Below are 14542 nucleotides of genomic sequence, written 5' to 3'. Positions count from 1 at the left end.
GGGTAATTATATCTTAGTTGGGATCAAGTACAAGGTACTGTTTTATTATTACAGAGAAAAGGGAATCATTTAACCATGAAATAAACGCAATAGGGCTGTTCTGCCCCAATAAGGGGTAATTATATCTTAGTTGGGATCAAGTACAAGGTACTGTTTTATTATTACAGAGAAAAGGGAATCATTTAACCATTAAATAAACCCAATAGGGCTGTTCTGCCCCCAATAAGGGGTAATTATATCTTAGTTGGGATCAAGTACAGGTACTGTTTTATTATTACAGAGAAAAAGGAAATCAGTTTTAAAATTCTGAATTATTTTATTAAAATGGAGTCTATGGGAGACGGGCTTTCCGTAATTCAGAGCTTTCCGGGATAATGGGTTTCCGCCTAAGGGATCCCATACCTGTATCTCTATTTTGAAAACAAAATTATAAACTTCTACATATCAATAAATATAATAATCAACATTCTCCTAATGTACCGTCTATTTAATCCGCACATTTTTCTGCCTCATCTGATCAGCCTAGAAATACACAGACAAGTAAACACAAATGAAAAACTTTATAGGACAAATAAAAAAGGACAAGCAAATATATTTCCATTATCAAGCTTTTATTTCAGGGGGAGATTAACATACACATCATCATACTAGATTTCAAAGATGATTGCATGATAACATGGAAATATCAACAAAATATTATCCTCTCAATCAGTGGATTTCCTTCACGTGGCTTCCTAACGTAGATTGATTAAGTTCCTTTACTTTGGGGTGGCACTGCAGTTTAGAAGAAACATTAATTAGTGCTTACAGACAATGAATGCAACTGAACCTTTACAAATATGTCATGACCAACTGCCCAGGGTGCTTTTGCACTTTACACAAATTATTGTTTTCAGTTTTTAGAGCTATTTAAGTTTTTTCACCTGGAAATATAATGAATTTTGTAGCAACAGTGCCACCTTCTGGTTGGTATATCCCTGTTACAGGTAACTGTACCTTGAGAATGAAAACAGGGATGCGCTGAAACCACTATTTGGAGATTTGGCCAAACCCCGAATCTGCACAAACAATTCGGCTGAATCCTGAACTGAATCCTAATTTTCATATGTCAATTAGGTTATGAAGGTGTTTGAAGGGGAGGTTCACCTTCAGGTTAACTTTTAGTATGTTATAGAATAGCCTGTTCTTAGCAACTTTTTAATTGGTCTTCGTTTTTAACTTTGCATAGTTTTTGAATTGCCTTCCTCTTTTGCCTCTTTCCAGCTTTCAAATGGGGGTCACTGTTGCCCTGTGAGGCTACAATTTTTTTGTTACTGTTACTTTCTATTACTTTTCTTTCTATTTAGGCCCCCACATTCATATTCCTGTCTTCCTTTCAAATCACTGCCTGGTTGCTAAGCTAAATTGGACCCTAGAAACCAAATACCTGCTGAAATTTCAAACTTAAGAGCTGCTGAACAAAAAATAAAATAATTCAACCCCCCCCCCCCGAGACCAATTACAAATTGTCTCAGAATAGCACTCTCTATCATACTAAAAGTTATTGTAAAGGTGAACAACCCCTTTAAAGACAACTGCATGCACACAACATTTTTCAACTTCCATGTTCATGTGCTGAAAAGTCATGTTATTTTAAGGATTCGGATTCAATCCAAATCCAAGGACTAATACTGGCCAAATCCTGAATCGAATCCTGGATTTGGTGCATCCAAGAAAACATGTTCTGATGTTGCTCTGCTCAGGAAGGAGATGGGAAAGGGCGTCTGAGGCTTCTGATTTCTTTCCTGAGCAGAGCTACATAAGAACATGTCTCTGCTTTCCTTGTGTTACTGGAACTGACCAGCAGGTGGCACTGTTGTTACAAATCCATTTTATTGGCAGATAAAAAAGCTTAAATTTTAATCTTAAACCAATAAATATATTTTTAAGTTTTAATATTGGTGAGTAGGCAGCCACCTTAGATCATTGTCCCTGATTCTGAGCTTAAAAAAAAACAAACAAAAACAGCACTTAACAATGGAAGTGCTTTCAGATAAGCTATTGTTTCTCCTATCAGTGTAACTGTCATGAAGTCGTGAATTGGATAAGACAGACTTGGATTTTTACTATTAGGCGCTATTCTCAATGTACCACTAGGTAGGGGCATGGGAGCATTTTTAGTAATGCAGGTGTCAGGGAGCTGTTGTATTGTTACCTGCCCATTGTTCTGCTGATTGGCCGCAGGGGAAAATGGGAGGGGGTGATATCACTCCATCTTGCAGCACAGCAGTAAAGAAAGACTGAAGTTTATCAGAGCACAAGCCACATGGCTGAGGGCACCTGGGAAACTAAGAATACATCTAGCCTAATTTCAAAATGAAATAAAAAAAATTGTTTGCTCTTTTGAAAAAAGGGATTTCAATGCAGGACTCCGCTGGAGGATCTCTATAAAATGATGCATTTTGTAAAAATTAAAAAAAAAACTATGTAAATTGCAAAAGTGATTAGAAAAGCACCCTGAGCGTTGACTATTAAAAAAAAAAGTTGACTATTAAAAAAAAGAAAAGCACCCTGAGCAATTTTACATTTAGTTTTTATCAGGTTAACTTAACTACCTTTACCAGTCAATAAATCTTACCAATCATTATTACATTCCCTTACCAGCAATTCACTTCTGCAGGGTACAATGATATAGAATATTCTTAAGGAATTTTAAAATGAACGTGTGTGTGTTTACATATCCATGATGGATCGATATCAGAATACTCACCAAATCTATAGGTAGCACTAAATCCTCTTTTTACAATAGAAATATCACTGTGGAACGTGATCATCACTGAATTTGATGTTGACACAAATTCAGAAGAGAATTTGATAGAGCCACAGTTTTGAACCGGAGATCGGGTTGTGTTGTAAATAATCACATAGTCATACATGCAGTAGCGATTATCCTCAAGTTCAAAGTCGCTTATATTCAGAGATATCTGTTCAACAACAGCAAACACAGGCATATCAAAATGGTATCCATAGTGCCGTAACATTTCTGCTGATGTATATTCTCTGAAAAGGCACCAATCTCTTTAGATCGAAATACAGATTTAAATTTTCCCTAACATAGAAATAGCTTTTCCAAATTTCTAAGCCCCATTAACTTGTGTAACCCCTTTTTGGCTATATAAGTCAAAATGTCCAGCTAGTAATAGAGCATGGGGTATGTTGGACTTCCACAGGATGGGCCTTTGCTAAGGGAAAGTTACTATATGGAGGGTTTTGTGTAACTACACCTCCTGCTGCCAAATGAAAGTGCAAAGTTGAAATAAATGAATTGATGGACGCCAGAAGCTCTTGCAAAACAACTTAATTTGTCCCAGACAAACAATGTCAATGCAGGGTTAACAATACTCACACTCCTAGGAGCAGTACAAATTATGTTATAGTAGATCAAGCATTCGAGTATGGTGTCCGCTGGTCCAACAGCAAACAGGAAGGTAGGGAGTCCACTGTTTTATCCCACCTTGGATATATGTGGGCTGGGTAAGACTAACATACAAACCCTGGCACTACTGTGTCCCTATACTAAGCCATAAGCCTGTAGGAGACGACTCCTTTACTCTCCTCTTCTGGTTGGAGCCGAAAAGCTGCTCTTTCTAGCTAAGTGCTGACTGACTCACTTTCCTAGAAAGTGCTATGAAATGATATAACCTATGCTTTCTATACCTCGTACACAGGGTACCTGCTCCCTGACTTCACTAAGGGTGATGGTCTCCCTTAGGGACTTACTTCTGGGCCGGTGTGGATCCCAGGCTTCCTGGAACACATTCACACAGATCAGAGATAGCAGGCCAAGAAGACACTTCCCAGACACTATATTAAAGTATGGTAGGGTGTGGTCTAGCCTTGGGCCAATAACAGGTATATGTTAATACCAAAATACATAAATCCTTTCCCAGTAACAAGGAGAAAATGAAAAGTAGGGATTAAAGCCTATGGGGCACATTGATGCTATGGGTCCCTACACTTGCATTGCATTCATTCTCACAAAATGATTGTTATTTTTCTGGGGCTTCATATTTCAGTGGGGTGGAGCAAAATGGAATAGAAAAAAAATCATCTGTACCATCTTTTTCTCCTTCCCTCTGTCATTTATTTGTTAATATATCCCTGATCTTACATACATATCAGTTATCAGGCAGAAAGCAACAGGCTAAAGGCAGGCATAGTGGATCCCTTGACAGTGGTTTCCCCCCCATGAAGAAACACAGTAACTGCTTGATACCACCCCTGCCACTGCTTCCTGCCATTTGGTTCAATGTTATCCTTTCCATGTGTGCAGTGACAGGCAAACGCAATAAAGGGGAATAGAAGGGACAGCTTTGAACAGGCAGAATATCTTCCACATCTGCCAACAGCCTGAAGCCTTACCATCCTCACATAGTTGTCACTTAACCTTCTTGTTTCTCGTTCTTACTGCTTATGGTTATTGGAGATGTATAGTCCCATACAGGGTCACTGTCAGAAGGGAAGACACAGGACTCTAGTCATGGGCCCAGTTGAAACAGGGGGCCCGGACTACTTAAAAAATGGCAGGGCATCTCCATAATAGCAGGGTTGGGTGGGGCATACTGCTGGATTGAGCTGATTATGCTCATGGCTAGTCAGGTATATGGGGCCCATGTACAGAAATGCTGGTCCTAAAGGTTTGCTTGTAGCGGTATCGGACCCCTTATCCGGAAACCCATTATCCAGAAAGTTGTGAATTACAGAAAGGCCATCAGCCATAGACTCAATTTTAATCAAATAATTCACATTTTTAAAAATAATTTCATTTTTCTCTTTAATAATGAAACAGTACCTTGTACTTGATTCCAACTGAGATATAATTACCCCTTATTGGGGGCAGAACAGCCCTATTGGGTTTATTTAATGGTTAAATGATTCCCTTTTCTCTGTAATAATAAAACAGTACCTGTACTTGATCCCAACTAAGATATAATTACCCCTTATTGGGGGCAGAACAGCCCTATTGGGTTTATTTAATGGTTAAATGATTCCCTTTTCTCTGTAATAATAAAACAGTACCTGTACTTGATCCCAACTAAGATATAATTACCCCTTATTGGGGGCAGAACAGCCCTATTGGGTTTATTTCATGGTTAAATGATTCCCTTTTCTCTGTAATAATAAAACAGTACCTGTACTTGATCCCAACTAAGATATAATTACCCCTTATTGGGGGCAGAACAGCCCTATTGGGTTTATTTAATGGTTAAATGATTCCCTTTTCTCTGTAATAATAAAACAGTACCTGTACTTGATCCCAACTAAGATATAATTAATCCTTATTGGAGCCAAAACAATCCTATTTACTGTTTAAATATTTTCTTTTTGTAGATTTAAGGTAGGAGATCCAAATGATGGAAAGACCCTTTATCTGGAATACCCCAGGTCCCGAGCATTCTGGATAATGGATCCCATACCTGTAGTAATAACCTGCAATACCACAGTGTGCAATCACAGTGGCATCTCCAAGCCCACATGTACATAAGCAAACTCTTTTAGTTCATCTTCCTGAATAATTATCATGATGAATAAGTATATTTATACCGTCATACATATATATATATATATATACATACCTTATAGCCAACCGGGGCTGTGATTGTCCAGGTGCAATCCAAGTTATTATCATAGTTTGCAGGGTAGCCAGGAGAAGTGAAGGTTTTATTTGGAGCATAGAAAGCTCCACCACATTGAACTGTGCAGGAATGTCAAATGAATAATGAAACATTAGCAGTTATGCAGGAAATTTAAATATATATATATATAAATAAAAGCATAACAAGTATTTTCCATTTTTTTTCATCATTTCTTCCTCCTAATCTATTTCCTTTCCACTGTACATTCCCAATATACCCATTTCTTGTCTGTGTACTCTCAAATTCTTTTAAGGGTACAGACACACAGAGCTACTAGTAGCAGCTACTTGTCGTGGCTTCTAAAAAAGACAATGCTGATCCTTTACTGATAATTGTCTCTACATGTGTTTTTAGCACAGGGAATTCTCAGTATTGTCCATGGCAGAGTATTCTCTGGAGTTTAGTAGCCTTGAAAAGTAGCTGCTACTAGTAGCCCAGTGTGTCTTCACCCTTCACTAAAGCAGAGTTTTCTGGGGGTTTTTTTGAAATAGAACACACATACCTGAGCCGTATGTTGCTTTGAAGCCGGTGCCATTAACTGCTCCATCACTGACAAACTCAACCAGCATCTGGTTAGTGGAGGCAATCTGTATAGGGATCAGTCCTGTACCACATGCCCTGTCCACTAACACAGGGGACGTCTTACTGGGACCATCATAGATCTTAATGTAGTCAGAGACACAGCCTGGGGATGACTGGATATCAAAGGCTTGGAATTGCAGGGTCACCTACAGATAAACAGAGTGCCAAAGACTAACATAAAAAAGAAAGAAATACATACTATATATATTTAATTTTTGGGTAGTTATTATATCACCCCTGAAGATAAGAAACAAAAAAATGAGTAGTGCCTTAAAAAGCTTAGCTATATGAATAGTATTCAATAGACATTTCTGCAACCCTTTCATAGAGTAGGTATGGTACATATACATGAGTGCTAAACAGGAGTAAAAGTATAGTAAAAGTGCAGTGAAAAAGTTCAGATATGAGCAAGTTTTAACAGAATATTTTTTTTCATTCTCTGGTTTGGGTAAAGCTACTGATAACGTCCAGCCAGCACTGCGTCTTACACTTAACTAGTCTGTTTTAATATTCCAAATTCTCAGATTTGCCAATTCTCGCTGTCCAACTGGGGCCGTATTTGTTTTGTTAAACTGAGAGAAGCTTTATGATTGGTTCTGATCTGATCTGATTATAACCAATACTGTAATAGCATTTAGTTCTCTCTCTCTAGAACATTAAATGTTCATAATAAAAGAAATATGAATTAAGTACCTGTCCCCTCATATCAGGAGTGTCCCTAGTGTTTTCTAAACTTCTACTGTTAATTTATGTATTATCAACATTAATATGAATAGTTTATTTCTAAATTATGATGTATCTAAAAATGTATCTGCTTTGATAAATGCATTAAAACACTTTCCTAACAGCCGATTTCTTGGAGCAGGGTTTTTACTGGGTAATACAGTATTCCCCAAACCCTTTTTATTACATATTCTTATTAAAAGATTATTAGAAAAAGTCATACTATTTTAATGATATTATCGTGGTCACTACGAAAAGTTCTAAAAAATTTTCTGAAAAAAAAAATTGTGGTTTCATGAATGGGCCCCTAAGTAGTAGTTTTCAAATTGACTGGAATTGCTTGTTTTATTAGCACCAAAGGACGAGCCCTTGTTCCCTTTAGTGCTATTGCACTTGCGCCGTGGAAACAGGAAATTACCCATCATATAACGTACATCTGCGTTAACATCATTCAGTTAAACCATTCCGGCATTACCGTACCTGCTCAGATGGAATTCTAATCAGCCAAACACAGTTGGCATTATTAGGGTATGCAGAGGGGTAGTTGGCTGAGATCATTGTCCCATTGGTGTTAGAAAGCAAATTACTGCACACATCTGAAAGGTAACAGGGAAACATTATAATTTGGTATGTTTACATTCCTAATACTGTAAGTAGGCTTTCTGTCTAACCCCTCTATCACTAGCAAAGTCTGTAGAATCTCAAGACTGAGCCCTTGTGTATTTAAGACGTCTAGAATGGAAGGTCTCTTTTCTGTTGAGTCATATTTCTAAACTTAAAAACATTCTTTTTCTCTGACATTTTTATTGTTTTTGTTGTTGTTGAAAAGGAAACAGCCCCCAGAATAAATATTTTAAAATAATAATAATAATAAAGTTCTTTAATTATCATAGGAGACTTACCACATTGATACAGCCTGTTAATTTTGGAGACATCCAGAATACTCAGCCCATCCCTTTGCCCAATGGGAACAGTTGGGTCAGGCTTGGGGACAATGGTGAGGTTTCCATTCTTACTGAATGCATCCCTGAGATACAGAAGAATTTTCATGATAAACATATTGGTCTGTTAACTTTTAAAGGTGACACGAAACAGTAATATGATTGCTCTCTTATAAGTCTGTGATTGTGTCGTTTATATTAAGGTCAGCAGTCAATATATATCAGTATTAGCCTCAAGATGGTGGATCTATTTGCAACTTTACTTGCTTACTAAGGCACTAATTACATGTTGGTAACAAGCACAGTTAATGTGATAACAATATGTTGCATTGTGCCTTACCCTGGATAGTGCATCACCGAGGAATAGTCATATTCAAGCCCCAGGTTATTGGTGTTAGCCTTGTTAAAGTTGCCTTCATAGCCTGGGAACAAGGGATTGACAATAAGTATCATTTAGTGTTAACAGGACTAGGAATCATTTGTGCAATATTTATCCTATTCCCATATCCTACCCTCCGGCGATGTGCATATTCTGCAAAAGAGATCTACAGATAAAAGTACAGCCAGTATATTGGAAATATTCTAATACTAATAGACTAATACTATGATTAATATAATGTTAGTGTTATGGTGATGCCAAATGAGTAATTGTAAGACTGGAAAAGATTTTCCCATTTGAGCATGTCACCGCCTAGGGGCATATCCTATTGCAAAGCTATTTCATGTGGTTTCTGCCCTTAAAGATGTCACATCCAATGTACTTTTTAGGATCACCACAACAGTGACCCATAAGGCTTGGGATTTCTAGCGCTGGGACATATCAATAAGCATTGATTTCTAATAGGAATGCGCCTGATATATAAACACACACTTTGGCATCTGATAAACCTGATCTACTTGATTATAATATGTACATAATACATAATTTTTAGTCCCATGGCAATGTATAATTTGTACTGATCTACATTTAGTACATTGAAGTGATTAAAATGAAAGCCTATCTATGCAATTAACTGATCATTGTAGCTCCCATAGTGAAGAGGAGCTGGTGGAGGAACTCTAGTTTCCGGTATGTAAAAATGCACAGAGGTGTCCAAATTTGTACCCAGTATTGCTCTGGGGAAAATATTTGCACTTTCTCTACACATTTTTACAGATATTGCTGAAAAAAGTATGATTTGTGCATATTACCTGGTAGGATATTCTCAGTATGTATAGTGACATAGTCATCCCGGTCGCTCCGGCTCTGCTCATGGTAGAAGCCCAGGGCATGGTTCAGTTCATGCTGGATGATCCCCCTGTATATGCAGCCATATGAAGCCAGCTGCACAGTTTGGGCTCCTCCAAGTTTTCCAAGAAAAGATACACAGCTACAAAAAACATGAATTGCTGAGCTTCTTTTTAGACATTCATAATACACTGATAAAACTCACAACTCATAGCTGTTACTAATGACTAAACCTCACTGTTTTAGATTCTCTGCACCCAAAAGCAGCAAAAAACGCAAGGCCCCAAACCATTTGCACAGGTGAACTACCAAGATGGACAATCCAGAGCGGCTCCTGGCAGTTTGATATTTTTTACCATTTGTTAACATTTTAGTACTGACTTAGCCCATCTATCAAAACAGATCAGTGTGTTAATTAACCAGAACATATTTGGCTGCTTTGAGCAGTAAAACTCCATTCCGTACTGGGGTTAAAGCTCATTAGCAATAAACACTAAAGGGCAGAATTATCAGAATGTGAGATTAGAGTTTGCCAAAGAGAAATGTACCCACTTTCTATTCGTTCCTATTTTTAGGATGTTGCATTACATTTGTAAAACTTAACAGGGGCTTATAGGGATTGGAAACCCAAAAATAAAATGTTGCCTGTGACTGACACACTGGGAAAGAAGAACAATCATAGAAGCATGCAAGGCATTGTGGGAAATGGCGACTTGGAGCTCCAGCTGCAATTACATGTAATGTAATTAATGTAGATTGCTAAGTTGTAGACTTACATTTTCTTTCATTATGCAGAATGTACTTTTTGGGTTTAAAATTTGGTAAAAAAAAGATTTTCTGCACTACTACAAATCAATAGTAATATAGATAATGATCAATAAATAATCATAATAAATACTAATAACAATATTTACATTCAGATACAAGTTTTGATTTTTTTTTACATGGCCAATACAGTATATATAAAACATTAATATATTAATGTGATATTAATAGATAGTAGATAGAAGACGGTAATAGGATTTGGATAGATAGATGATAGATAGATAGATAATCACTGGATGTTCTGTTGTTACTTAGATGTTACAAACCTACCCACTGCCAGATATGATGTTGAGAAAAGCTGTTTCATTTGCCCTGGGTACAAATCTCACACAGGTTAAGCTTTCATACTCCTGCATGGCCGACTTAAACAAAGCCAACTGATCGGCACCTGAATGGGGCACAAATTACATTGTCTAATGAGATCACATAAGGTTCAGTCTCATTTCAATGGTGCCATAGTAGAGAAGAAGAAACTTACTATAGTTGGAGGAGAAGTTGTAAGGTACAATGACAGTTCCATCTGTAGATTTAGGCCAAAGGCATTCGGTGCAATTCATGGCACTACGACCTTCAGGTCTGAGAATGTCCCCTTCATAAGTAGGAACGCTAATTCCTGTATCCAACATGAAAAACAAAGGCATTTAGTACATATGCTATTATTTATATATTTAACATATTAACGCAGATGCACTCGTGAGAGTAATTGATAATACGATTTCATTTCCATAAGTTTTAGAGTAAGGTGGTGGAATTACTAGTTAGCACAGCCATTTGATTCTACTATAATACTTCTTTACATTACAGAGCATTATTTAAACAGGGCATATTGTGTACTGAGTCACATGAGATGGGGGTTATAACTTACATGGGGAAATAAAATAAAAATTGCAAAATTTGCCCTGGTGCAGTTGCCCATAACAACCAATCTCCTGTTTGATTTAAATGTATGTGCAGTAAAAGCCCCTTTTGCAACAGGATTGAACAGGATTCTGTTGGCCAGTAATACATTTTGATAATAAGGTGAAACATTTTGAAAGATGTATATTAATTTTTGAGTGTTGGATTTTATGGAAAACTCTGTTTCTCACTAATAAACATTTTACTAACACAGCAAGGTTGGTTTTTCAGTTTTCGAGCTCAAGTTTTCATGGGATTAGATATAAATCTGTGCAATTTATGAAAAAATAGAATCAGTAAAACAGATCATGTTATTTTGCACAAAAAGCTCAATTGCAAATGAAAATCATATTGTTCCATATTGTTCTATACACCTCCCAGTAACTACTACAGAAGCTCAGAAGGTTTTATTGGTTTTTCTTTTTTTTTTATTTAAATTATCAAGATTTTTTCTACTGGAAAATATTAAAAAAATTTTTTTTGCTGCAATTCTCACATAGAAAATCTGATATAAAATTGTAATAAATTTGTCAATTACAGAACATTTGCGATAACATAAAACTACATAGGTTATACTTTAGCATAATAATATTGTTACCTCGGTTTACTTTAGATATCTGAGTAAAGACATCCACAGAGCCAGATTTTTTTCCTAGAAACACCAGAAATATATATATGAATATAGAACTATAATATTAAATGAAGAGATTTTTACTGATGAATATATAGCATATTGAATAGCTGTGCACTATATGAAACAATTCAGCCGTGGAAAAATAGAGGTATATAAATATAAATCTGGGCTACATTAGAAAAATCATGCATTTGGCAATTAGATCATTAGAAGGTACCAGGATTATTCCACTTTTGTTTTCTTATAACCCAAACCATAGTTCCCAACATTACTGATTTCAAAAATGAGGACATTTTAGGTCACAAGCCCAATAAACCCAGGCCGTGCCTAAATACATACAGCCAATCTCCAAATCAAATCAAACCGGCCTTCTTTCAGGTAAGTTCAAATATTGGGGGCTGTTGAGACTATTGTGTCTAAATAGGTAACTGTTGGGGCCTGTAATTATACATCCCTATAAGTGTGTCGCATGAAAACGTAATGGGGAGTGGCCAAATAGAATTCTATATCATACAAACATTGCATAGAAAATTCTCAACCCCTATCATGTCATTCACTGTTCACTCCCCCACCTTCCATTAAGGAAAGCTTGTTCTGTATGACCTAGATTCATTTCTTCATGATGATTCAAGTCATATTGTATCAGTCTAGGGGCACCAAAGGAACAGTGATTGACCCTATAAGACTTTCTGAATTGCCTTTAGTTTTAAAGAAACCTTATATTTTTTGTTTAGTAATAGCTTATCAAGGTTATAGCAATTAGCAGGTAACTCTGGTAAAATTATATAATATTTTGTTCACGTTATGACTTCTATGCAAAGCAGCTGTACATTATATTAGAGAGATATAGATTTCATTACTTTCTTACCTAGGACTGGCATCTCCCTAACAGTTCCTTCGGTAGCAAGTGCATCCTTTTCTGCTGGAGACACATTTTGTTTACAGATGTTACATTGTAGAATTATAAAATGGCACTTATGAAAAACCTGTTTGTAAAAAGGACCCATCTTCTTGGTATTATTAAATATGACACACTTTACCCAGTTGTTTTGAATAAATACCCCAGAAAACAAAGTCATATTCAAAAAAATACATTTCATTACAAGAGCAAATGATAGAAAATGTAAAATAAATCTGCTTTCAATTAGTAATTGTGTAAATAAAAGAGTAGGGCCATTACTGTGTGTCAGAATAGACAGCTCTGCTTAGTTTACTATAATTGTTCTCATACCTGACTTTCCCAGAGCTTTGAGAAGATCCAAGTTGGTCAGTGAGTCTTTGTCTGTTCAAATCAAGAAAATATAGTTAATTTGCCTATTTGTGTCTGTAAGTTACCTTCCCATCTAGATTGTAAGCTCTACGGGGCAGGGACCTCCATCCTCTTGTGTCTTTGACTCATAACTTATTGCAACTGTATTTATCTTGTATCTATCTGTATTTATTGTTATACTTTGTATTTATCTATTATTATTTTAATAACCCCCTGTTTGTATTAATGTATTCTACTGTACAGCACTGCCTACAGTAGCGCTTTATAAATAAAGATATACATACAAATAAAGATAAATAAAGATATACATATACGTATTGAATACAGATGGGGCAAGAGAGCCAGGAGAAACTGGGCATGTAATGCCTCCTCACAGTTTGGAACTGGGTAATAAAAACCCATTCCTTCTTTTGCAGGGGGTGGAGGGACATACATTGGGGTCTCATGAATCATTCTTACCCTTGTTTTTTCTGGGCTTCTTGGTGGGTGAGAAAAGTATTAAAGTCTCTGCTGGGGCAGGTCGAATAATCTTGAGATCATCACTGAATTTGCCATTTAGTTTGTGAGAAAGAATTGAATTGTAATTTACAAGATATGCTTCATTCTATTTCAACAGAAATAAGGGATGACTAGTTTTTTTAAATAGATATCCCTTCTTGCCGTTATGATATTGCATAGTCTTTGAAAGATAGACCTATGCAATATGTTTTAACATTTTGTGTCTCCTACCTTTTTCATTAAAAAGTTTATTTCAGGGTTTTTTATGTGGCTGTTCATGTCCAAGTGGGAGGGTGGTAAAAGCTGTCTAAGTATTGAAAAATACGATAAAAAAATTCTTACCAAGCTTTTCTTGATAGGGGAAAATGATCTACAAGAGACAATATTTTGATAGAACTGAATTGAATTTGAGTTTTATTCACTAGCTTGTATGGCTAAAACTTGTATGCTCTCATTACACTCAATATAATGCAAATACACAGATGCACAAATCAATAAACACATAGCATGTACTATTTATAGACCAAGAGCATTTTCTGTGAAGCAATTAGTCTGTTGTGCGAGCCTTAAAGTGTGCCTTTGGTTAAGTCACTGACTCACCTGTGCTGGGTAAGTCCAAGCAGATCCCATGATACAGGCTAGTAGAATGATGGATTTTGTATGAACCATCTTCATGTTGAAAAGCTGTCTTACTCCTTCACAGTCTTCTTGTCTCAGTTATTCTCTGCCAGCTCAGTTTCGGAAGCGCCTTATATACACAACTTTATCCAATCAGGAGACAGCAGAAAAATAATTGACCCAAAGTCTTGTCACGGCTGTTTTAGGGGTATAATCAAAACAGTGGTGTATGGAACGCAGCTAATGACGGCCTAAAATAATGAACCATAAACTACCATACTTAATGCATTAACAATGGATATGGCAGTCATCACTTTAAATTCTAAAATTTCTTTCAAAATAGACTTTTGGAATTCCACAACTAATGCTGATGAGTTATTGACATATACTGATTTACAGTGCAAAAATACTCTCGGCTACGGTTTAAGGTTTAAAAAAACTTGTTAATAAGAATGACTCAAGGTAAAGTAATATGGTCTATGCAGTTCAGTGTAGTGAGGAGCGCTCTCATATTTATATAGGGGAACGGTGCAGAGGAACCAGGTGCCAATAACCATCCAAGGGAAGAGGTAGATTTGGTTAAAATATTAAATTTCCCCAAAACCCAAAAATGGTATAAATAACTTGATTGCAATCACGTGGAACTGTGCA

At 36.4% G+C, this 14542-nt stretch overlaps 1 protein-coding gene across 2 annotated transcripts; it reads right to left on the bottom strand.

The window, feature by feature from the left end:
- Nucleotides 1-590: 590 nt before the first annotated feature.
- On the bottom strand, nucleotides 591-14006 carry astl3b.4 (astacin-like metallo-endopeptidase 3 gene b4). 2 transcript variants are annotated; one of them, XM_031890912.1, is made up of 15 exons: nucleotides 13874-14006; nucleotides 13616-13643; nucleotides 12737-12787; nucleotides 12374-12427; nucleotides 11470-11523; nucleotides 10453-10587; nucleotides 10245-10362; nucleotides 9113-9291; nucleotides 8262-8343; nucleotides 7883-8007; nucleotides 7461-7576; nucleotides 6178-6403; nucleotides 5616-5734; nucleotides 2750-2963; nucleotides 591-774 (listed from the first exon to the last, which is right to left on the bottom strand). In XM_031890912.1, the coding sequence occupies exons 1-15, from the start codon at nucleotides 13946-13948 to the stop codon at nucleotides 749-751; spliced, it is 1602 nt and encodes a 533-aa protein (XP_031746772.1). In that variant the 5' UTR covers nucleotides 13949-14006; the 3' UTR covers nucleotides 591-748. The 2 variants fall into 2 exon arrangements, with proteins under 2 accessions (XP_031746772.1, XP_031746773.1); XM_031890913.1 differs by having other exon boundaries at nucleotides 12374-12424.
- Between the last annotated feature and the right edge of the window lie 536 nt (nucleotides 14007-14542).

The sequence above is a fragment of the Xenopus tropicalis genome, chromosome 8, assembly GCF_000004195.4.
Source record: "Xenopus tropicalis strain Nigerian chromosome 8, UCB_Xtro_10.0, whole genome shotgun sequence".
NCBI classification, from domain to species: Eukaryota; Metazoa; Chordata; class Amphibia; order Anura; family Pipidae; genus Xenopus; species Xenopus tropicalis.
Note: the sequence above shows the minus strand (reverse complement) of the source record. Positions and strands in the feature narration are given on the sequence as shown.